The sequence below is a fragment of the Polyodon spathula genome, chromosome 6 (genome assembly GCF_017654505.1).
Source record: "Polyodon spathula isolate WHYD16114869_AA chromosome 6, ASM1765450v1, whole genome shotgun sequence".
Taxonomy (NCBI): domain Eukaryota; kingdom Metazoa; phylum Chordata; class Actinopteri; order Acipenseriformes; family Polyodontidae; genus Polyodon; species Polyodon spathula.
Window position 1 is genome coordinate 2,076,549 of NC_054539.1, and position 24,290 is coordinate 2,100,838.

The following is a 24,290-nucleotide window of genomic DNA, read 5'->3' on the forward strand; positions in this document are numbered from 1 at the left end:
TGTACAGTGCTTTGAGATGTGTGCATTTAGGCACTTTGAAAAATAAAGACTATTACATATTATTTTCAGTACTCATTTTAGTGCAGAAAAAAATTCCCATAGGTATCTTTTTGATCCAGACCTCTCATTTGAGGTACACAAGATTGAGAGGTATTTAAGATTGAGAGGCAATCCCCCCCCCCACCGCAGACAGGATGCTGAGCCATTGATGCATGCTTTTATATCATCAAGAATTGATTATTGTAATGTTTTTTTTTTTTTTTTTAATTGGCATTGGTAGCAATGTGATATCTCATCTGCAACTTGTACAAAATGCTGCTTCAGGAGTTTTAACTGGGACTAAGAGACGAGATCATATCACTCCTGTGCTGGCATCTCTATACTGGCATCCTGTCCGACTTAGGATAGATTTTATGGTATTGTTATGGAATGATCTGCCCAGTACTGTAACGGAACATTGGTGGTTGTTTTTAAATCTTGATTAAAAACACATTTTTATAGTCTGGTGCATCCAGTTATCTAAAATGATATTCTCTCCTCTCTATACGATATATTTTACTATTTTTACTTTTTAGCATTTGACTGTTTTATTTAATTGGACTATTTTATGGGTATTCTTGTTATTACAATTACTGTTATTACTATGTTTTTTCTTTTGTTTTTTGCTTCATGTAAAGCGCTTTGAGGCAGCACTTGTTAAAAGGCACTACACACAAATAAAAATTGATTGATTGGCCGATTTAAACACTGAAATTCCTGCAAAGTGTCAGCACAAAAAGAAAAAAAAAACATACATAAGTCAAGCCCCAATAATAGGTGTTCATTAAAGCCTTAAATCTGTCTTTTACTTTATTCTGCTAAATCTACTGATGCTAAACCACAAGCACATGTAACTTAATACTAAAATAGATAGGATAAAGAACTTAAGACATATAAAAATATATAATTAAAAATGAACACACAAACTAACACAATGTTGTCTTTAAGACTCTTCTCCCTGGGCATAAGGAAGACAAGAAACTACAAAGTACTTCCTAAACAGCCACCTCCAATGTGCAAATGATATCACAGCACCAAAGTATTTGTCAACCCGGAGCTAATTTGTTCATTGGCTCAACAAACCAGACTGTTGATCTAAGTTCTTATAGCCCTTTTGAAGATATTCATCTGTAAGCAGGCTCTCTACTCCCCAAGGGGCAGTCTTTGCTTGTAGCAGAAGCAAATTAAATGACCCCCTCTTGTACCAAATCACAACCCTTAGGCCCACAGACTGGACACCAGTGTGTGACATTTTACACTTTTCATACGCCTGAAGAAAAAGCGTTGTACCACTGTCACTAGCACTTCCACATACAAGCCACAACACACTGGCTTTAACGAGGGTTAATTAATCACATAGGGAAACTGGGTGTCGCCACCTGGGATTGAAATGATGTCGTTAAAGGCAAGAATTATCCTGTGGATTCGGGTATACCTCAGTGGACCTAGAAACATCCCCGCTCTGTTGACATTTTGCATACTCGCAAGCAATAATACTGGGCATCTTACTTGACTAATTCAGCAGTCTAACAGCTTTGAGGACAGCAGGTGAATGCTGGGGTCTATTCAGTGTATCTAAAACGCAGCGTACCTAAATACCACATTAAGATAGGGCCCTGCTGCACTGTGTACCACGGCAAGATGCATCCAACCGTACATGACGCAAGTCACTTCAGCGTGCATTCCCTTCTTAATGTCTAAAAACCCAGGTCCTACATTAATGACTTTATTGACAATGGTATTTAGATAATCTACCATTCAGATCAATTGACTCCACTGTCTGCAAACTAAGTGGAAAAAGTAGGTAATGTAACAGACAATAATGGTGTTTTATTTTATTCACAGAGGAATGCAGTGATGTTCTTAATTACTTCAGGTTGGGAGTGTGTAACGATTTCTGCTAAGTTTATTTTGTATATGAAAGGGGCTATTTTACTGGAGATAAGGTAATTGTTTCCCATGTAGCCTGCCCCACAGTTAATGCATCGGTGGCATGCAGAGACAGAGGGTTTAACAAACCTGAGCTAATTTACCTGTCAGAACATGGAGAGGTTTAGGCTGAGCTGCCTCCTGCACTGGGAGATTTGCAGGCAGTTAATAAGCGACTGACAGGGCTCAATACACTGTGCCATGAACAGAGATTTCACACTGGACTTCCTGGAGCCCACACTGGCAGCAGAACAGGAAAAAAAAATTCCCCCAAATATACCCAATGTACACATAGTATGACTTTGCGAATGTAAAGTGCAGGTAACCGGCAAAGACACATACTTTTATTTGGCGATTTTAACCCTCATGTTGATATTGATTCAGATTCTAACTCCTTGGAATTTTTTAGGCTACTGCATTCCTTAGATTATATCTTGCATGTCAAAGGTCCTACGCATAATCGTGGCCATGCTTTAGATCTGGTCATTTCTCGTGGTTTAGCTGTTAAGAACGTCATGACCCAAGATTTTGCTATTTCTGATCATCTTGCCATTCTTTGAGGTGAATCTACCAGTATCTACAAAGACTGTGGACCGTACATTTAAATCCCGGGTAATTAATTCTTCAACTGCTGTTAAGCTTTCTGATGTATTGATCTCATTACCACTCCCTGAGTCCTCATCAGTAGATGATCTGGTTAATACTTACAACACCACCTTGACTGGTATCTTAGATGCTGTAGCGCTAATCAAAACCCGGAAAAAAAAAAAAATGGTGGTTTAATGCTACAATTCACAAGATGAAATCTGGGGGTCGTAACCTAGACCAGAGATGGAGGGAATCTGAACGTTCTTTACATCGCATGGGAGGGCCACCTGGTTAATATAGGAGGGCTCTGGAGATGACTAGATCATCATATTATAATTTAATTAAAACAAATAAAAATAATCCTAGGTTTGTTTTTGCTACGCTAGATAAATGAATGAATCCTGCCCCTAATAGTCCTACCCTTGACATTGGCTCCTATCACAGCTGCAATGATTTCTCACATTTCTTTAAAAATAAAATACTAGACTTCTATTAAGCAGGACTTCAGCACCTTTTTACCAACTACACCTTTTAAGGCTACTATAGGGACTTTTTTTCCCCCAATTACCTTGCAGGAACTGACAGTTAGTTCAACATATTCCTACAAAACTATTTAAAAAAAAACTGTCAAAGACACAGAATACATGTTTCAATTGCTGAGTTCTGTTACCCAGTGCTTGCTGCGCCGTTTGCTCTTGAGTGCTGTCTTTCTGACGTCACACGCAGCTTTTAGAGAAACGCCTTCTCCAAACCTTGCAGCATAGCACACATTTTCAATGTGCTATAACTACATTTGTCTGCATTATCAACAGTCAGTTTAATGTAATAAATAAACAAACATTAACTTTTATACATCACTTATGATGGATTTAGTACATTGTTTGTTTAAGTTATTTATTTAATATAGCGTTGACAAGGCTGTTCACGGCTTCATTGTATAATGATAAAATGTCGTTCGCCTCCATTAACAAGGTGGCAGCAGTAGTTTTAGTGGTTATTTGCATTATGATTAGCAGGTGACTCGTGATCTTTGCCTCGTCCCTTTGGTTCACAGCCGCAGCCAGCCTCCCGCAGTAACATTTCAAAGCTGCGCTGGGCTCTGCAGAATCTGCACAGATTTCTGTGGGTGTTGAGTGACGTCGACAGTGCATCTCTGTGATTCTGTGCAGCGCTGTGCAGAACTGCAGAAATCTGCGCTATAAGAACACAACCAATGTCTCAATTAGAATTAGCAGACCCGCGACTGCAGCAGGATAGCCTACTTATTATCAATATAGTTTTGTTTAAACAAGTTCTAACAGTACTCCAATTTTGTTAGGATTTTCTTAGAAATCTTTTTTTTTTTTTTACAAACTCTTACATGTGTAATAATCATCTTACTTGTGCAATGTCGTGACGTGTAGTTATAAATTCAATAACACGCTTCAGTATTAAAATACTTTTTTTTTTGCTGTACATATTTTATTTATCCGGTTGAAAAAATAAACGACTCATCTCTGCTCTTAAATAATAACTGTACGGGTACATGTTTGTGTTTTAAGTAATAAGACCAGACATTTCCCAATTCTATTTACCATCAACTAAACAAAGTATTTATTTGTTTATTTAATTTTACATGTTAAAATATTTTAACAAACTAAAACAACACGTCATTTTGAGCAAATAATAGATCTTAATACTGTTGTAGTATTTTATTTACTTATTTATTTTTAATTTCGATTGTCTTTATAAAAAAGAAATGTACCAAGTTATTTGGCATAGTAAAATATTAAATACCAAAGGATTAAATCATTCCATGTAAGCAAGTGCAATTTGTTGGTTTTATTTTTGAATTACAGTAATTTACATTAGTCTTTCTTCATTTTATAATTACATGATGTACTGTATACCGTGATATTAAGGTTACAACTGTTTTTTTTTTTTGTTTTTTTTTTTTTTCTAAACAGTTCTCATACCGTGAAGATATTATACCGTCCCAACCCTAGCGTGGGGTTGCTGGTTATTCCTAGGGTCAACCAAAGCAACACAGGAGGTAGGGCTTCTTCTTGTAGATCTTAGCTTGTCAGGGAAGCTGGGAACATTACAGTTTTCAAGTTAAGAATAAAAACGCACTTTTATAAAATGGCTTTATCATTTTAGTGGGTTTTAATGTAACTTTAAAATTGCTGCTTTTGTATTGTGTGCACACTGCTATTTAAATATGTTATTTAAATAGTCCGATTATGGCAGTTGTGTGTGTGATGTACAATACACATGTATTGCGGTTTGTTCTTCTATACTATACAGTGCTTTGCGATACTTTTGTATAAAAAGCGTTACATAAATGCAATAACTAAACTGTGCCTGTTAAAAGACAAGATAACACTAGCCTTACAAGGGCATCTACCGATTCAAGGAGTTCCCTAACCTGCATTGCCAGCACTGATGCATTTATATCAAGTATGTTCTTTAACTGAACTGGTGGTAGGGAAGTCCCATCTTACCACCAGAGGTGTATAGAGAAAGGTAGCACATATGTATCTTGCATCTAAACATGCTCTTGTCTGAATGATAGTTGAAAATAATAAAATCTGTGATATCCTGTACATCCCCCAACAAGGCTGCAAAAAAAAAAAAACTATTTACAGTGATACATGTATTCTCCAATACCAACTTTCATCAACAGGGGATAAGCGGTTCCCATGATACAGTAAAGGTAAAACTCTGTGACAAACATGTGCATTCCTGGTGGGTGACAGCAAAAGAATGAATGAATAAATAAATGTTCTTACAAAACTGGGGAAACAAGAGGGTCCAGACACTAATACCATAGGGTTGGGGAAAAAAAAAAAAGCATTTCCAAATGTTACACTGACAGACCTCTGTTTTTATGAAGATTGCATCATCACTGGGTTGGACTCATATAGGCTGTCAAAAAAAGAAAATCGCCTTGGAAAGCTGCTCTCTGAATCATTGATCTGGTTTCCTGTGCCCTGGAAGTGCTCTATTCTTCTTGGCAGAGACATTGAATTACAGTAGTCCATTTATCTTCAGGATAAATGTCTCCAAAGGCTTGGATTTGCAACACTGTTTGAATCTTCATGTATCAATTGTGACAGTGGTTTCAAGAATGTGACTGATTTCATCTGCTTCACTCACAATAAAGTCCTTATTGTGCACAAGAGCGATGCTTTTTCTTTATTCATACAGAACCCCATAAAACATCACCTATAGCTTTAAAATCATACTTTTTCAACTGATTTGAGCAGGAATGTCCACACCAGAGCACATGAATAAAAAATAGAGAAGGATGCTAGTCAAGTAAAATAGAGAAGTTGAAACAGATATCTGTGACTGAAATGCATTAGACAAAACAAATCTTCACACCACCACCACAAGCAACTTTGGGAAAATCCATGCCATCCTGTCCGAGAATGCCCTGTCCGCAACCAAATTCCCACTTCCAAAACTGAAGAAAGGTGGGGGGTTTACTTTGGAATTAAGAGTGCCTTTAAATTATCGGACTCTGATTCGTTTTTGAATCCCCCACTATTCCCTGAGAGGTGTGTGTGTGTGTGTGTGTGTATAACGTTCTGTTGTGTACACATATTGAGAGCCATTCTTAAACTAATTTCGTCAGCAAGAACCAGAAATGGTTCTTGAAGACAGTGAACATACTGTAAAATAAAGCTCATGTTCCCAGTATTAGTTCCTTTTATGTCTTTGTTTATTTGCCATGGTAATTTTGTTTTATTTGGACAAACACAGCTCAATAAAAAATAAAAAAAAAACACCACATACAAACAACATGCTAAATTAAGAGCCAACTTTCATATGGGTTATAGCAGTTTTTTTTTCCTCTCCAAAGAGCTGAACATGTTTTTTGCATGTGATGTTAGTTTGAAACAGCCTTTACAGAAAGAATGGGATTCTAGCAATTGGAATGCCATGGCACTATCCAAGTTGTTGTTTTTTTTTTTCTTTTTCTAAACTGCTGCTACGATAAGCCTGAACAAAACACACAGGAAGTTTCAGCAGTAATATTCCCATCCGCTTCTGAGTGGGGTACAGACAGAACTGAACTGGGCATCCAATAAGTTCATCACGTTAACAAAATGTTCTACAAAATGACCTTTTGAAATGCTAAGGGGATAAAAAATCCCAATAGCTCCAGGTGAAACTGAGAACCTGATTTCCAAAACATCTATGTCTTGCGTTACAAAAAAAATTAAATAAGCATTTGATTATAAAAAGACAGACCTGTCTCCTTTCTTTAATCTGTACAGGTATTAGAAATGATGACAGGCCAGAATTGCTCATGTGCATTTTTTCTAATAGGATGCACAGCCCTTGGGCCGATTTAAATGTCTGACAATAGAACAAAACACCCGGGGGGGTAGGGGGGTTATCTGGGAGACACGTGGAGCACCGGGCACTTTGCAGAAGTGAATTACCTTACTACAGTAAACTGCTCTTCAGTGAAGGAACAGGCAGATGGGATTTGACAATGCACGGCAAAGCTGTGCTGCGTGACCTTTAGTTCCACAGGACTCCCTCCTTAAAGGTGATCTATTCAGCAGCCCTTTCTTGACTAGCCATCATTCACTCATCTCCTGGTCATTGAATGCTGACAATCTATTCATCCATCAAGAAGCCTCAGTCATGTCAAATCTATGTTCTTAAAAAAAGACAATACTGTGGAGGACTTATTTTATTCTATCATATTCTAACTTTTATTTTTATTTATTTTAAATAAAGAAAAAATCCCAAAATACGGTTGCTTTGAAATAAGCTATATATTGGCACAAATGTTTTTAACTACACAGATCCATATATAAGCACTGTAGTTAAATTGGCACATTTGGGATGACAGTCAAACCGTATGTGAAAGTCACCCCATTGTGTGATTTTTCCTTTTACACACCTCTCGCTAATGTAGGGTTATTATACTAACAGTAACATCAATTATTATAGGAAGTGCTTACAGTAGCAACAACATGTTACAGCAGCGCAATCACATGTATTACCTACTGTAGATACATAAAATAAGTATGAATGTTACTAGCAACAGGATACTGATATTTCTGAAAACACACATGGCTGGCATTCACTATAACAAACTGAACTGTAAATGACAAAAAAAAAACGCATTAATTGCAGGTAGTCAGTTTCAATTCCAACAGGCATTCTCGGATAGGATGACATGTATGTGAAAGCAAACCATAGTGTGTGGCAATATGGGGGAAAGGTATAATAAGCAATGTGTGTTTAACAAATTCAACAAAGAAATAAAACCCTTCCGCACCACAGCAATTCAATACAATTTCAGGGGCTTCATATTATTTTTCATTCCATCACTGACGGCCTTCAAATTCGAAAGGCTCCTTCTATTTAGAATAACATCCACCGACTCTGCCATGGCACGAAAACCCACTGCCAAGAGCGAGTCTGAAATAAATCACCTATTTAATAAGCAGAACACCGTGAAACAACACGCATTACGAGGGTAATAAACAGAACCAGGGCTCTCTCTGACAGAATACAGTGCTCGGGAGAACAAGCGATATCAAATCCTGCTAATGCACCATGCACTTTACTCCAAAATGTGCCATTTAGCAAGGTGTTTTGTTCTTTTGATTCTGCTAATAAAATACGAGGCACCTCTCATGTTACTGAATCCTGTGAGAGATGGTGCTCTGTGCATATACACAGCTGCGCAGACTGGCTGGGAGGTTTGTGTGGCCCATGGCTGCTTTTCATTAGCTGGAGAATGGGTGGGGGAAGGTTGGGAAGGGATCTGAGCCATTGACATACACTTTATAGCTTTCTACGTGCTTACTAGTGTTTCAGGCTGCCCACACCCCACCCCTTATATATTGTTTGCACTTTTACCATGCTTTTCCCCCATGGTTATACTATGCTAAAAGTTTTTTTTGTTTTTTTAATATAAATATACTTTACCATACTCTGTGCTTTACCATGCTTTCACTGTGCTTCGTTACACTATAGGATATTACTATAGGAAACCTATAGTGGCCTCCCAGACAATTTTCATCTGAAACTTGAGCATCAGCACAGATTAGGGCAGGAGTTGGTATGCCAAACCAATCAATGACTATATATGTTAACACATTTTAAAATACACTTTAAATGATGGATGGCAGTGCAGGACTGGTGTGGACATTCAACATATAGAAAGAAAATCACCAAATGAAATGGAAGCGATTCCGCTCTTCTGGCCAAAGCCTCACTAAACCAGAACTAGTGATAATGGGTAAAGCTTTCCAATCCATAAGATTTATTTGCTTTTTCAAATATAAATAATATGTATTATCTATTAATACATAGTAACATTTATAATACAATTAATTCTCTAAAACATTCCACTTTTTTATTCATTTTTTTACATGCTTGCAAGTCTAAAGATAAACTCAAGGAATGCTGCTGGTATTGATAGCTAGCATCAGAAACATGACTGATAAATAAAGTAAATCATTCAATCAATCAATAATACACAGTTCCACTTTTCTGAATAAAGCTCAGAAGTGTGAAACACTAACTCCTTTTGTTGTGGGTGTTCATCGTTTAACAATGTAGCATTACACTCAGTCTAGCCAGGACATTCCTAACGGGGAGTACACTTCTATTACACCAGAACACACACAAGCTTACCTGCGCTTCTTAAATTAGGGTCAAGGTCTGGCATTTCCTTCACAGCTTCTGGACTGACACTGTATATAGAGGCTCCAGCTTCACTGGTGATGCTGTGAAGACAGAGCAGCCAGGATGAAAAAAAAACAAACACAAAACACGCTGATTATCAGACAAGCACCTGTATTGAAATCTCCTAGGAATGCATAGAAATGTGAATACCATATTTCAGCTAAAAACACCAAGAAACTCTTTGATAATTCCCTCTTCGTGTACATTTGAATTCAATGGGATCCTTCAAAAGCGAGCATTGCAAATGCAAAAGAGGATTTTTAATGGGTTTTTTTTCTTAGAGAGGATTGCCAATTTTCTGCACACCCTATTTTCCTGAATCCCAGTCTTCTGTAATAATAATTCACTGTTCATGCAGCAGGGGATATATAGCCCCCAGCAGACAAAGAAGCGCTAAGCTACAGTATGACAGGGCACTTGAGAACATCTGCTATCAAGGAAAGCATATTGATTTAGCAAATCCCTCAATAGACCCCTGCCTGCTAAACTCAGGAAATACAAAATCAACCTTTAAAGGACATTTTGTTATTTCAAAAAGCTGATTCTCTTTTTTTTTTTTTTTAATTTAATCTGGCACAATTTGCACTTGAGGAATCAGTACTTCCTCTCGTTCTTTTACCAGAATCCTATTGCAGCCCTGCGATTGAAGTGATTATACAGTGCACGTTTCACAAGTGGATAATGTGTGACCAGTGGAACTGGTTAACATTGTGTTTCCTCTTTCCTGTTTTCTTATATTCCCTCTTCAAAAAGACTATTCAAGACAACTTGAACTACCTTCCTTTTCTTCTTATTTATTTATTTTTTCTCAATGCTTCTGTAATAAGACTGCAGCCATGGAGTAAAAGGCAAAGTTATTTTACAGAAGTGGGAGAAACAAGGCCCCTTCCAACCTGTGGAAAAACTGACAAAAAGGACTAGTACTCCAAACAACTGATTTCATGGAAACATGTTAGAAAGAAGTTTAATAAAACAGCTTTATTACTGATGACTGACAGTTATAATAAATGTGCGTACACAGTAAGGCTAGCTTGCAGACGTGACAACAGGAGAACTAGTCAGTCTGCAAAGCACAGCACAGAACTGAGACCTTCACAGATCCTTCCTTTACCATAAATGCAACCAATCCAGCTCATGTTTAAAAAACTGCACTTATAAAAAACATAATTCACTTAAGAATGTTAAAACACTGACTGTTCAGGTAGATGGATACATTTAATAATACATGCATGTTACTTCAATACTACAGGTTAACTTCTCCAGATGTACATGCCCATTCAGACAGTTCATATCATACACAGCGAATATCAGCACAATCAGTCACTTGAGTTTAAAATGTGTTGAAAACTGGGAACAACAATTTGCAGCTATTATCATTATTTTGTTATTGTTTTTAATAAAACATGGATAAATACTTGTATACATTCAATCAGTACTAAAAAACAAACTCAAGCACTAAGACTTCACTAAGAGGTTTGCCAAACTGTATTACTAAAGATTCTTTACAGTACTACTGAATTGGCATGCAGTAAACACATTACAATTAGCTTAACATTTAAAATGTATAGCTAATGGTGTTCTAGAGCTCCCCTGCTAGAAGATAAAACACACTTAAAGTGCAAAATGCTATCTTCTGCTTAACTGCATACGTGGGCAGCACAAAATAGAGAGCATTTTCATTTAATATTTAAACGATTACAGTAACAGGAGAAAATGTGTTACTTGTTGATACACTGTTCCCAGAAAACTGAAGCTAAAACTGTTGTCACATTCCACCAAGCCAGATACACGGCAACAACATAATATTTTAAATCTTTGAATAGTCTTTCATTATACTACATTACTGCATTGCTTTTTAATAATTTGGGGATTTTTCACCATCAATTAACTGTTTTTATTATTTACTTTTTTTTTTTGTTATACTATAGTAAACCGTAGCAAATATCTAATCCTAGACTTTCACAAAATATTTGCGTGACAAAGCAATGTATTAAAAATAAATAAATAAATAAATAGACAGATAGGTTAGATCTGTTTAGTGCTCCCTCCAGAATAAAGCCTGAAGCTGGCTGCTATACTGCAGATCAGTTACTGAAAGTGTATTTATAGCTTGTAGGGGTTTATTTATGCAAACTGCTGATTCTGTGCAGAGCTGCAGAGTTCGGACTTTAATTCTGTTATTCTGTGATGCCAATTCAAACACTACAAGCTGAAGAGGTCCTCACGTAAGTCATTTGATGTACTTTAGGTACTTTAGGTACTTACCTGGAAAATCCACAGTACGTTCCTGTTAAATACTTCCTAAAATAAATTATTTATTAGTAATGAATGGACCTTTTGAATGTCGATGCAAAGACATTTACATTTTGGAAATAAAAAAAACAGGTTTTGTAAAAGACAATGAGTTAGTGGACAGTTTAGAAACTGCGCTAATAAATATTTTCAGCCCCCAAATGCATATGTTTCTACTTGCTATACCCAATTAGCAATTTTTTATGCTAATTTAACCAGAGTAAAGCATTCAAAATCCATTATTCTATGGAAATACACACCAATACACAGAGGATGGTTCCAGAAAAACAACATCAGAAAGTAAAAAAAAAAAAAATAATAATGTCTGTACATTCAAATTGTGACCTGCAGGTTAAAATGCTGCTTTCTTCTCAAATATCCTGCTATCCTGAGCTGTGACTGGAACCCTGTCACATTCTTATATAAAAAGGTACACCTTTATTTATAAATGTAGTTCTTAAATTTTGCATTAGTACAGTACATGTACCAAAAAAAATCACATCCAACATTTTGAGGTACATTTTTAGCATATCATAAGCACCAAATCTGCTCTTGACAAATACTAACTTTACAACAGTGCCATCTAGTGGAATTACTATGGAATAAGTCATAACCTTACACAGACCACGCTAATATCAGAGCCTCTCGTACTGTCTATCTTTCTTCAGTAATACAACTTCTTTATACAAACAGGTTGAAAGGTTTTGAACACAATACTTACGACTACTACCGCACTACAAATACAAATATACTGTACAGTGACGACTTGATGAAAACAACTTTAGATTATGATTATGATGCCTGAAGGCCAGTGTCAAAATGAACAGGCAAATCTTGATGTTTTAGAAAAATTGCTACCAAATTTTATTTTTATTTTTTTTAAATCAGAGCTTAGTTGGTTCAATCTGATGATCTCTTTTTTTATAAAATTGGAATTTGAAGTGAAATAAAACATATATATGTTTGCGTATGTGTGTGTGTGTGTGTGTATATATATATACATACAAACATACACACACACACACAGTCAAAAGTTTTAGAACACATCCATTTTTCCAGTTTTTATTGAAATTTACGCAGTTTAATGTCTCAATGTACTCTGAAATTAAAGCATAGAACAAATATACAATTGGAGATAAAAAAGAAATCATGGAATCGTTTTAACAAAATGTAATCTAAATTTATGACTCAAAGTAGCCACCTTTTGCAGATATAACAGCCGAACACACTCGTCGCATTCTTTCTACAACAGAAATCAAATATTGTTTGGAAAGTTCTTCCCAACGCTGTTGCAGAAGTTCCCACAAATGTGTTGCACTTGTAGGTTGCTTTGCTTTCACCCTTCTGTCCAGTTCATCCCAAACCAGCTCGATGGGGTTTAAGTCTGGAGACTATGCTGGCCATTCCATGATTTGAAGCCTCCCGTCTTGTTCTTTTCTTCTAAGGTAATTCTGACATACCCTGGAGGTATGTTTTGGGTATTTATCCTGCTGTAGGATGAACCCCTGACTAACTAGGTGTATACCAGGGGGTACTGCATGGCGCTGCAAAATGCTGTGGTAGCCGTTCTGGTTCAGGGTGCTACCCACTCTGTGTAAGTCGCCGACTCTGGATCCAGCAAAATTGCCCCAGACCATCACGCTTCCTCCTCCATGTTTGACAGTTGGTGTCACACAGAGGAACCATCCTTTTGCCTACTCGACGGCGTACAAAAACCCTGCGTGATGAACCGAAGATTTCAAATTTACCTTCTTCCAGTCTTCAGTAGTCCACTGGCGGTGCTTCATGGCCCAGGCAAGCCCCTTTTTCTTATTTTGCCATCTTAGCAATGGCTTTCTTACTGCCACTCGACCTGTCAAACCTGCAGCTCGAAGTCTTCTCTTCACAGTTGAAACTGAGACTTGCTTACTTCGACCAGTGTTAAGCTGTGCTTGAAGCTGTTGTCCTGTAAGCCACCTACCACACAAGCTGTTGACTCTCAGAAACTTGTCTTCTGATTCTGTTGTGGCTTTGGGTCTGCCAGACCTTTTCCTGTCAGTTTCCAAGTGCCTTTTGATGGTGTAGGAAACTGTACTCACTGACACCTTGGCTTTCTTTGCAATTTCTCTAAAGGAAAGACCTACACTTTTAAGGGTTATAATGGTCTGTTTGTCTTCCTTTGTTAATTGCCTTTATCTTGCCATTATGATAGCAATATACTACTTCCTGCAGTGCAATACTGTCCAAATAATGCTTAAGAGGGTGTAGAAACACAGTCTGTTCCAACACTGTTTTTATACAGACAGAAGGTTTGTAAGTAATCAACAAAAGTTGGGACACCTGTAGGAATTGTTAGCATCAACTTTCAAGGCTTAATTTACTTCCATTGCTGCAGAACAGCTGTAAGTTGTTAACCCACTACTTGTTCCCTGAAAAAGGCCTTTTTGCATAACTCTGAAATGTACATTATTTTTCAGTTTTTGGTAACCTAAACTTTTTTTATTTTTTTAACCTCTGGCAGTTTACTGCTTACCTTTGTACTATTTGAGGTTATTCACTGGACTTGAACTGCTTAAATTTCAATAAAAACTGGAAAAAATGGGGGTGTTCTAAAACCTTTGACCGGAAGTGTGTATGTGTGTATGTGTGTGTATATATATATATATATATATATATATATATATATATATATATATATATATATATATATATATATATATATATATATATATAGTTTGTGTGTATATATATATATATATATTGTTAATTACAATGTTGTTAAGTCAGCGCGGGGGAGGCAGCGGTGAACGGAGCTTAAAAACAAATGGATATACCAAATTGGGAGAAAATAATTAAATAATTGGCGATTACTAAATTTAGTAATCTGTACTGCAGTATACTTGTTAACAATTGTCTATTTGCAGTAATATGAATAAGCACTGTACTAGATGAAAACGAAATATTGTAAGTAACATTCAATTTTACTGGGTATATTTAATTAATTTAATAGAGCGAGACACACGGTAGATGCCAGTTATTAGCAACCCTGATAAAGACAACTTTCAGTTATTAACAACACTTTCTCAGGAACCAATCCCGTCCCATAGCAGTCTATCCAGAGGCTTTAGGTCTATGCGTCAACGCTGCCAGGATTATGTTAACGCCTAGGGAGGTCATACCTGATACTAACTTTGTAATGTTTTCATTTTGACAGTGTGTCACGTTTCATATTGAAAACTTACCATGATTCTTTGATCTGTATTTTTGTTCACATTTTGTTTGATAGCTATGGTTTAAAATATTTGATTCCATCTATTAGACCAGAGTATTGCATTCCTTTTGTGCATCAGTATATATAAGATCACATTTTACATTTTATGTTTTAAATATTGCTGTTGCAATACAAAATAGTCAGCATTATAACACTGTCTATTTCAACTCTTAATAAAGAATTACAAAAATTCTCATAAATCAGAAATTTTGCAATAGAAGTGTAGGTGAACGAATAAGCACCGATAAGAGGTGCAAAACACAAACCATTTCAGACAAGCTACACTACACTACTGTGTACATATAGCACATAGTGCACACAGTACAGGGCAGGCAGCTGTTTTCTTTATTTTTCATGACTGACACTCAAGCAAATCTTGTGTTAGATAAACTAGTCCTTCAAAATGTCAAACTAATCATTTTCTTCAATTATTAAAAAAGTAAAATAGAAAACACATCACAGTTTACTTTTCCCCCCTCTTTTGTTTTAAACAATGCAGTACAAGTGCTCTATAGAACCTGTGGTTTCCTGTTTGATCAAGCATCATGTGTGAATCAATCATATTACTACACTCCTTTGCAAAAAACCATCTGAATTCAACCTAATTGCACATTTAGCTTGACAATTACCATTCAGATTAATTACTCTGTTTTTATGCTATTCTCACATCTGCTACAGTTCTTTACAATGCCCACCCATCAGATAACGAATGCAGCCTATTATAGAAGGAAAAAAATGGTGTTTGAACCTTCAATCAATTACGGTGGCAAACAGAAATCTGTAAGAAAATGCGTTTAAATGGCTTTTTAATTTGAATGAGCCCGAGGCGCACGTTAAGCTTAACATAATTTAAAATAATCTATTCATAAATAAATAATAGGCAAGAACCTTCTTGTCTACAATCACTAAAGCAGACTCATTTTCCCTGAAAACCTTTGTGTTTACTTTAAAAATATAACATGAAACAAAAGCCAGCATTTTTCCACTGCGTGCCAAGCGATGCAGCTTCTTCTCTTCTGTGTTTTTTTTTTTTGTTAACAATCTGATTTCAGTTTTTTTGACTTGCTGGTACCCTATCAAATTATTATGTTAACTGTCAGTTCTGTAAGTTTCTCTGTGCCTCCCCAGCACCGCTGATCTGCTTGAACAGGTCAGCTGCAAGCTAATTGCTTTTCCGAAGCATCGCACAGAGTAAAGACCTGTTGAACCTTGTTAACTTGTCCTTATCTCCTTCCCACACTAATGTAACAGACTGTACAGCTCCTCCTCTACCGTCACCCGTTACTCACTCAGCTGTAAACCATGACCTTAGAACCCTCGTCAGAAGAGAACACTCAGATATCTGTCTTTATCTTGTCTGAAAATGATGACTTTCAGTAAAAGGGTCCAAATGGCATGTGTCAAAGAGCCTTAGCTTCAAATGTGCAGCTAGAAGGCAGTGGAGCAAAAATCAGTGTGTGGCCATGTCAAGGCCACACTCTAGCTGCCATAAGAGTGCATATCTGAAAAGAGCAAACCTCAAAGCCTGTTACATCAATCTGGTGCCAGATGTTCTTATCGGAACAAAAGCTGGTGCTGCGCAGACAGCCCCGGGTGCAATGGACATTCCAAGTCACCAGCAAGGGCACAAGTGTGGCACCTCCACTGCTGAAAGGTGACAGCTACCTGTGCGTCACAGTGCTGTGCCACCGCTGTCATACCCACGAGGTTACACCACGCAGAAAAGGGCAGGAAAGAAAACCATTCTACAAAATAAATACATTTATATATAAAAAAAATAACAATCATGAACCTTAAAACTGTTTTTTTTATTGGAAAGTAGGTACTGTAAACAGATTTTTTGAAGATTTTGTTTTTGCAACTAGTATGTAAACCTAACACTAATTTAATTAAACTATGTAACACAATTTTTGTTCCTGGGTAGTAAGTGTTATTTCCTAATTGCTTATGCCTCAAAAGTATAGAAAATGGCAATTATTCCCCACAAACTTTGCTTTTGTGACCAGGACAGTGATATTTCAAAATATCACTATTTCCAATGGGCAAATGGGCAAATGTGTGTCTTTTCATTCACATAAAGTCAGAAAAAAACAACATATGAATCCAAATTAACATGTATTTATACTAAAGTAATACAAAGATGACTACAAAAGATTTAGAAGTGAGTAGTTTTTCGAGATTTACAATTATACTGTAAATACATGTAACCACAAAATATTTGGTTTTCAGCATAACTGTTGGCTATTGTAAATTTATCAAAGAACATGTTTCGCTTCGTTTGGAAACCGATTCACAACTATGTAACGGAATGCTTTGGATTACAATTGAGAGAGGAGAGAGATTTTAAAGTATTATTATTCTTTTATTTAGTAGTCGACAATTATTTTTTATTATTTTCTCTCAATTAAGAATATCTTTAGAAAATTGCATACTGTGACAGTGACCCTGCTGCGCAATTCTTTTCTTAACTAATTATCTTCCAAGTGCAATTTGCTCAAATATTTCAGATGTAATTAACCCAGGCTTCCTCATAACAATAATTTATTTGTCCTTAGTGATAACCAAACCTGTCAATTAAATAAATACATAAAGAAATGCTGCAGCAATTAACAGCAGGGTCTTAGAAGAGGTCCTGCAGCAAAGCTGAATTATTCATTTCAAACATTTAATCAGACTCATTGATGCCATGGTCTCCAGTGAAGCACTGAAGCTCTAGGGCAAGAGTTACCAAAAACATAAGCAGCAGAACAAATGCACCTGCCAAAATCATAGCACTGCAACATCTTAAACACAGTCACAGCCACCGTGGTATAAACAACCATCTCCAGAAGCATGCTATATGTGTGTTACATTCAGTGCTGGATCCGTTCATTGCTTCTGTGCAATGAACAGCATTAGTGTTTGGTTTAAAACAAATATATAAAAAACAATAAAATAAACCAAGAGACATTAGGAAACATACCACCCCTCCCCCTTGCAATATTTGAACAAATGAAGACGGAACAGGGAACAGCGCCTAAGATGCCATTACTGTCAACTGTAAAGACAGTCTGATACAGACAGAAGGCAAAACCATAAGGAAGTGAAAATGGTAACTCTAACTGGAGCTCTCACACCTGTAGTGGATCTTGACAGAGGATATTAGAATACAACTGTGTACAAAATATAAAGACATCATCTCAAAGTGTCCTGTCTCTGAACCCTTACGTCTCGGTAACATTTAATTTAATCATATTGCGTTCACAACACATTTAGCATGCTGTGCTTAACTCTGCAAATCTGACCAAATCAGATGAAGTACTTGAACTCCAAAGGTCTGAGGCATAAGGCTTTGAGGTACGATAGCAGCATTTTTGTTTTTTTGTACAATACCCTCAATTGATCAGAAGAATAGTACAGTATAAGAAAGATCCAATAGCTCGAAGCATAAAGTCTATCTTTCGGCAACCTAAAAGTCACACCACCTTACAGGGATGCTTATTCCTTTATATTGAGTGCTATGCAAAGGTGTGTTTTTACAGAGAGCAGTATAGCCAGTTAGGCAAACCTACACTTACAAAACAACAGCCATGATATGGGAGCAAAGGCTTGGCTAATCTGTGTGTGAATCGCATACCTCCAGGCTCAATTAATTCTTTTTTCCACCAAAATCATTACAATGAAGGTGTTCTGCATTCATAATCAGCATGTAGTTCATGCAGACTGACAGCAAATCCACTGCTCCATCATAAAAGAAAACCACATCTCTGCTTATCTCTGTGTAGTACCTTCCTGCTAAATACCTCAGTTACATCTTGATAAACGCCAAATCGGAGAGGGGTTATGCAAATCATAATTAGCACAGCAGAAATTCCTGCGTTCAAAAAAAACACAAAGAAAATGACTACTATTTTCTCTCATCTGTTAAGAACCCCACTGTGAGGTCTGATGTACAAAAAAAAAAATTAATCTAGTATACAGTAGATTTAATATTGTGTTTTCATTGTCTGTGGTGCGCCTTTAAGTACAGCAACCATGTACATAATAGTACCATCTGGCTAAGAGTTCTTATGCCAGTTCAAAATCTTGACTCACAGGTTCTACATAAGCAATACCTACCGCTACATTTTATTTTAAATGTATTTATTGCATTTATATAGGGCTTTTTATACAAAAACACTGCAAAGCATTGTACAGTACATACCAGAAAAAAACAACAAACCACAATACAACTGCAACAATTGAGACAACTTAAACAACATTTAAACAGTATACACAATACAAAAGCACCAAAGTTAAAAGTTACATTAAAACCCACTAAGATAAGAAAGCATTTTTATAAAAGTGCATTTTTAGTCTTGAGATCTCAGAGTGCATCTTGCAAGATACAGGGTCAGTAACTCCTGCAAATAACTAGGTGCTAATCCACTCATGGCCTTGTAAGTTAACAGCAAAATCTTAAAATCAACTCTATACTGCACAGGGAGCCAGTGTAAAGAGGCCAAAACAGGTGTATTAGTCTCAGCATCAGATACATCAATAATTGGTCTAAGCTTGGCTATATTACTCAAATGGTAAAAAGATACTTTAGTAACTTCCCTAATATGAGTCTCAAATAAGCGATCAGGATCAAACATGACCTCAGACTCTTAATTTCTAGTTTAAAGTTTTGATAAGAGACTGAAAACATTTCCTTTTAGTTGATTCTGTGATCTCACTAGCATAATCTCTGTTTTATCTGAATTCAACATTAGAACATTGTGACATCCAATGCTTAATGTCTGTAAGGCAAGTAGCTAATAACACCCAGGCAGTCTCCTTTGTACACGTTAATGGAATGCAATTCCGTTTTGTATGCAAGTAGGGAGCCAAGGAAAAAGGTTGTACATTTACTAAAAAAAAATAATGCACAGTACATTTCAGTCAATAGGTGGCACTGTACTACCGTATGCCAGCAGACATAAAGCATGTAGAGCTGATTAGCATGACTTCAGGGGCATCAGCGGGTTAGACAACGCATTTTCATTCATTGTGGTTCCCTTCATTAGCTTTCCTAAGTTCCATGCGAGTTCCACCTGTTTTTATCCAAACAGATTACATGATAAATGCAATCAGTTAAATTACAGTTACCACAATAAAAGCCGTTCAAAAAGACAATGAGTAAACGCATGGGCACTCGGCAGTGTTCATAAAGACAGAGAGCTGTTAACAGAACAAAGGGCTACCTCTTTGCCAAAGACAATTCAAGACACAACACTTTAGTGTTTTCCCAAAAAGGTCAATCAGACGTATATGATTCGTCTCTGAGATAAACCTCCTTTGACTGAATAAAACCAACTGCAGGTATGTTTGCTTTTTTTCTGTTTTAACATGCAGGCACACTTTTACCAACCTTCTAACAGAGCCTTGGAGCTCTTTCCTCAAACTCCTAATACTGACAGCTTCTAAAGTTATAAACTTTACTGCAAAAACACTAAGAAACTATCAAGTCCACAAACGTTTTGCTCACACCTTTAACATGTTATACAGCAACACAATGGTTAATGACACCAACAAAGGCATTAGTTATGTCCGATTTACAACAGAAACACAGCAAAAGTCCAGTGACAATAGTATGCTATGTCAACACATCCTGGAATTTCTAACGACAGTATTACTAAACTTCTATGATTGTTAAATAAGTATCTTAATTGGGGATGATCAGGGGACAGTGCAACCTTTAAAATAATGGGACCAGATGGCTATGAAGGCTAAACTCAAAGGCTATAAAGCTAAAATGTTGACAAAACTTCTTCCTCATTCTAGATTTCCAGATTCAGAGTAGAATAAATATATTCTTTTTCCGTTTCCAGAATGCAAAGAAGCACAAGTCAATCTGCTTTTTCTTTTTATATATTATTTTTCAGAATTGAGCTTTAGCTTTAGCATTAGCTTGTGAACATGGGAGAACCAGCTTAAACATTTGACAGCCTTTAATACCAGAGGATTCACATCAACTACTTAACTTTAAAAGGCCCTTCAAAGTTTCTTTCCTGTACCTCATTCAAGGCACATTAATAAAAAAAAAAAAAAAAAAAAAAAAAAAAAAACTAGGAGGGGGGAGAAGAAAAAAAAAGCGCAAAGGTCCATTGTCTTGAATTACATCAATGCAGATACCCAATAAAAACGTGAATTAATTCTGCATAAGCAAGAGGGGGGAAAAAAAAAAAAAAAAAAAAAAATCACTCACTCAACAGGCTACCCCCATCCTGGCCCTCCAAAAGATCTAAGAGCACCTCTGAACTTTCCTCCTGCAAATGGACCAGCCTCTTCCAAGGCTTGCGTTCCAGAAGGCTGATTGTAATAGCGCAGGCATGCTTGCCTGTGCCCCTTCGTCACGCTGAATGTGCAGCCAGAGGACTGCGTAATGAGCCAGGGGGAACGTTAGAAACAGAGGGGCGGGACTGCAATAAGAGACATTTATCAGCCAGGAGCCAGAGAACAAACAGCTGAAATAAGTTGTGTAGTTTAATGAACTAGTGAGACTTAAGGTCGAAAACAAATCACTGCGCTGGTTTCATTTCCAGTACTGATAATACTTTTGCCTTCAAGTTAGGTTCGTGTTTTTTGGGGATTTTTTTGGGTGATTTGGGGGGGGGTGTAATTTTTTTTTCCAACCAGTACCTACCCATCAGTTATGCACTATAATACAGTAATTGAAAAAAATCAAATGACTAATCATCTCTGCATATACAGTAGGAAAAGTGCTTTTTTCTCTAGCTTATACTGTATATTAAGATGGTGTTGTATAAAAGGCATTTGCTGCAAATATCACCAGATAACTATTTGCAACAGGCAATGAAGTGGAAGAAAATGTCAGTTAAGTATACTAACCTCATTTATTTATTTTAAATCCGGGTGGTAAATGAGATGCACCACATTTGCCCTATGATGAAGCGCCCAGTAAACATAGCAGTTGAAGAACCCTGCTTTGAAGTCAGTATTGTAAACGTAACTTTCAACTAACAAAACGCTTGAAATCTTAACTTATACATGATGGTTGCAATAAAAGACCCGTAATACATGTAAAATGTGCACAAGTCTGAAATAACTTGATTACAAATATGGCCAGGGATACAAATGCACAGGATTGTGCGTGGATATTGTGAGCAAGCTGTATCATTCAGAACACTGCCCAGGGACTTCTCATCTATACAGCGTGGATCTCCAAGTACTGTACTGAGAGTGAGGCCACTTAATTATACAATAGTTTAGATACGGAAATAAAAATTCAAAGGAAGTGAAAGAGGAAAACAATGAGAATACAAGAAGACAGACAGACAGAATAAAGCACACCCCCAAAACAAAACCTTTTATTGCAGGAAAACATGAAAACCACAGTGCCTAACAACTGATCCTTAACTGTACTCTACATGGCTTTGCAATTGACAATTACATAAAAATCGATTTTAAAAAAAAAAAAAAAAAAAAAAAAAAAGTAGTGCTGCTCTGATACTACTGGATCCCATCTCAAAACAAAGACCAGAATACTACCCACCCCCCTTTTTTAATGTTACAGACAGAGTCTACTCGACAACCCTCTTGTAAGGCTGTTCAATAAAAACCTACAAAAAAATGTTAAGGCTGAGCAATTCTATTCTTCAAATCCATGACTGAATTCTGGAGTTCAATTAAAACAGTGCACTTGTTCAGATGAAACATCTGCTGCAGTTAAAAAGTATTGCATCTTTGGCATGGCATACATTACAACTAACAAAAACAATCAGTCCTTATTGGTCCTGGCATGGGACAGGGGTTTGTAACAGAAAAACTCATGGCCACTTTTGACTTTCTGGGCTATGCTCCAGCCTTAACCCTAAGTCAATAAACATGGATCCACAAGAGCTACTATAAAAAGTTCTGCAGTTATTTTAGTTGGATTTAAGCTTATAAAGCTGCATTGGTTATAGGAACAGTAAGAAATATTTGTTTTTAATTAAAGGCTGTCAAACAAGATCCAGATGGCATTTAAAACCCACAAGTCTTACATATTCCTTATGACTGCCATTTCCTTTGGCTATTTCTCTCCCCCTACCAACCACCCCCACTCCCTTTCTATTTTCTCAATACCATCCAAAACACCACAACATGTATTAATGAAGGCATGTGCAATATACACTGTCTAAAAGATACAACATGTATTAATGAAGGCCTGTGCTATACAAGCTCTCTAAAAGATACTACATGTATTAATGAAGGCCTGTATAATACACACTGTCTAAAAGATACTACATGTATTAATGAATGCCTGTGCTATACAAGCTCTCTAAAAGATACTACATGTATTAATGAAGGCATGTGTAATACACACTGTCTAAAAGATACAACATGTATTAATGAAGGCCTGTGCAATACAAGCTCTCTAAAAGATACAACATGTATTAATGAAGGCCTGTGCAATACAAGCTCTCTAAAAGATACAACATGTATTAATGAAGGCCTGTGCAATACAAGCTCTCTAAAAGATACTACATGTATTAATGAAGGCCTGTGCAATACAAGCTCTCTAAAAGATACTACATGTATTAATGAAGGCCTGTGTAATACACACTGTCTAAAAGATACTACATGTATTAATGAAGGCCTGTGCAATACACACTGTCTAAAAGATACTACATGTATTAATGAAGGCCTGTGTAATACACACTGTCTAAAAGAAACAACATGTATTAATGAAGGCCTGTGTAATACACACTGTCTAAAAGATACTACATGTATTAATGAAGGCCTGTGCAATACACACTGTCTAAAAGATACTACATGTATTAATGAAGGCCTGTGCAATACACACTGTCTAAAAGATACTACATGTATTAATGAAGGCCTGTGTAATACACACTGTCTAAAAGATACTACATGTATTAATGAAGGCCTGTGCAATACAAGCTCTCTAAAAGATACTACATGTATTAATGAAGGCCTTTGCAATACACACTGTCTAAAAGATACTACATGTATTAATGAAGGCCTGTGTAATACACACTGTCTAAAAGATACTACATGTATTAATGAAGGCCTGTGCAATACAAGCTCTCTAAAAGATACTACATGTATTAATGAAGGCATGTGCAATACAAGCTCTCTAAAAGATACTACATGTATTAATGAAGGCCTGTGTAATACACACTGTCTAAAAGATACAACATGTATTAATGAAGGCCTGTGTAATACACACTGTCTAAAAGAAACAACATGTATTAATGAAGGCCTGTGCAATACACACTGTCTAAAAGAAACAACATGTATTAATGAAGGCCTGTGCAATACAAGCTCTCTAAAAGATACTACATGTATTAATGAAGGCCTGTGTAATACACACTGTCTAAAAGATGCAACATGTAATGAATGCCTGTACAATACATGCCCTTTAATTTGCACTGGAATGCTTCACAATGGGTTCATTACAAACACAGTCTCACTTCAGTTCCTTTGTTTCAAAACAACTAATCAATCTGCTTGCTGTTCACACTTA

General features: G+C 36.6%; 1 protein-coding gene across 2 annotated transcripts in view; it reads right to left on the reverse strand.

The window, feature by feature from the left end:
* Window positions 1-24,290, reverse strand: part of LOC121316680 (S1 RNA-binding domain-containing protein 1-like) — a 96,795-nt gene that overhangs the window by 47,189 nt on the left and 25,316 nt on the right. For both annotated transcript variants that reach the window (XM_041251736.1, XM_041251735.1), the window contains exon 15: window positions 9,208-9,299. In XM_041251736.1, coding sequence (XP_041107670.1) covers window positions 9,208-9,299 — 92 coding nt within the window. The remainder of the gene's footprint in view (window positions 1-9,207; window positions 9,300-24,290) is intronic.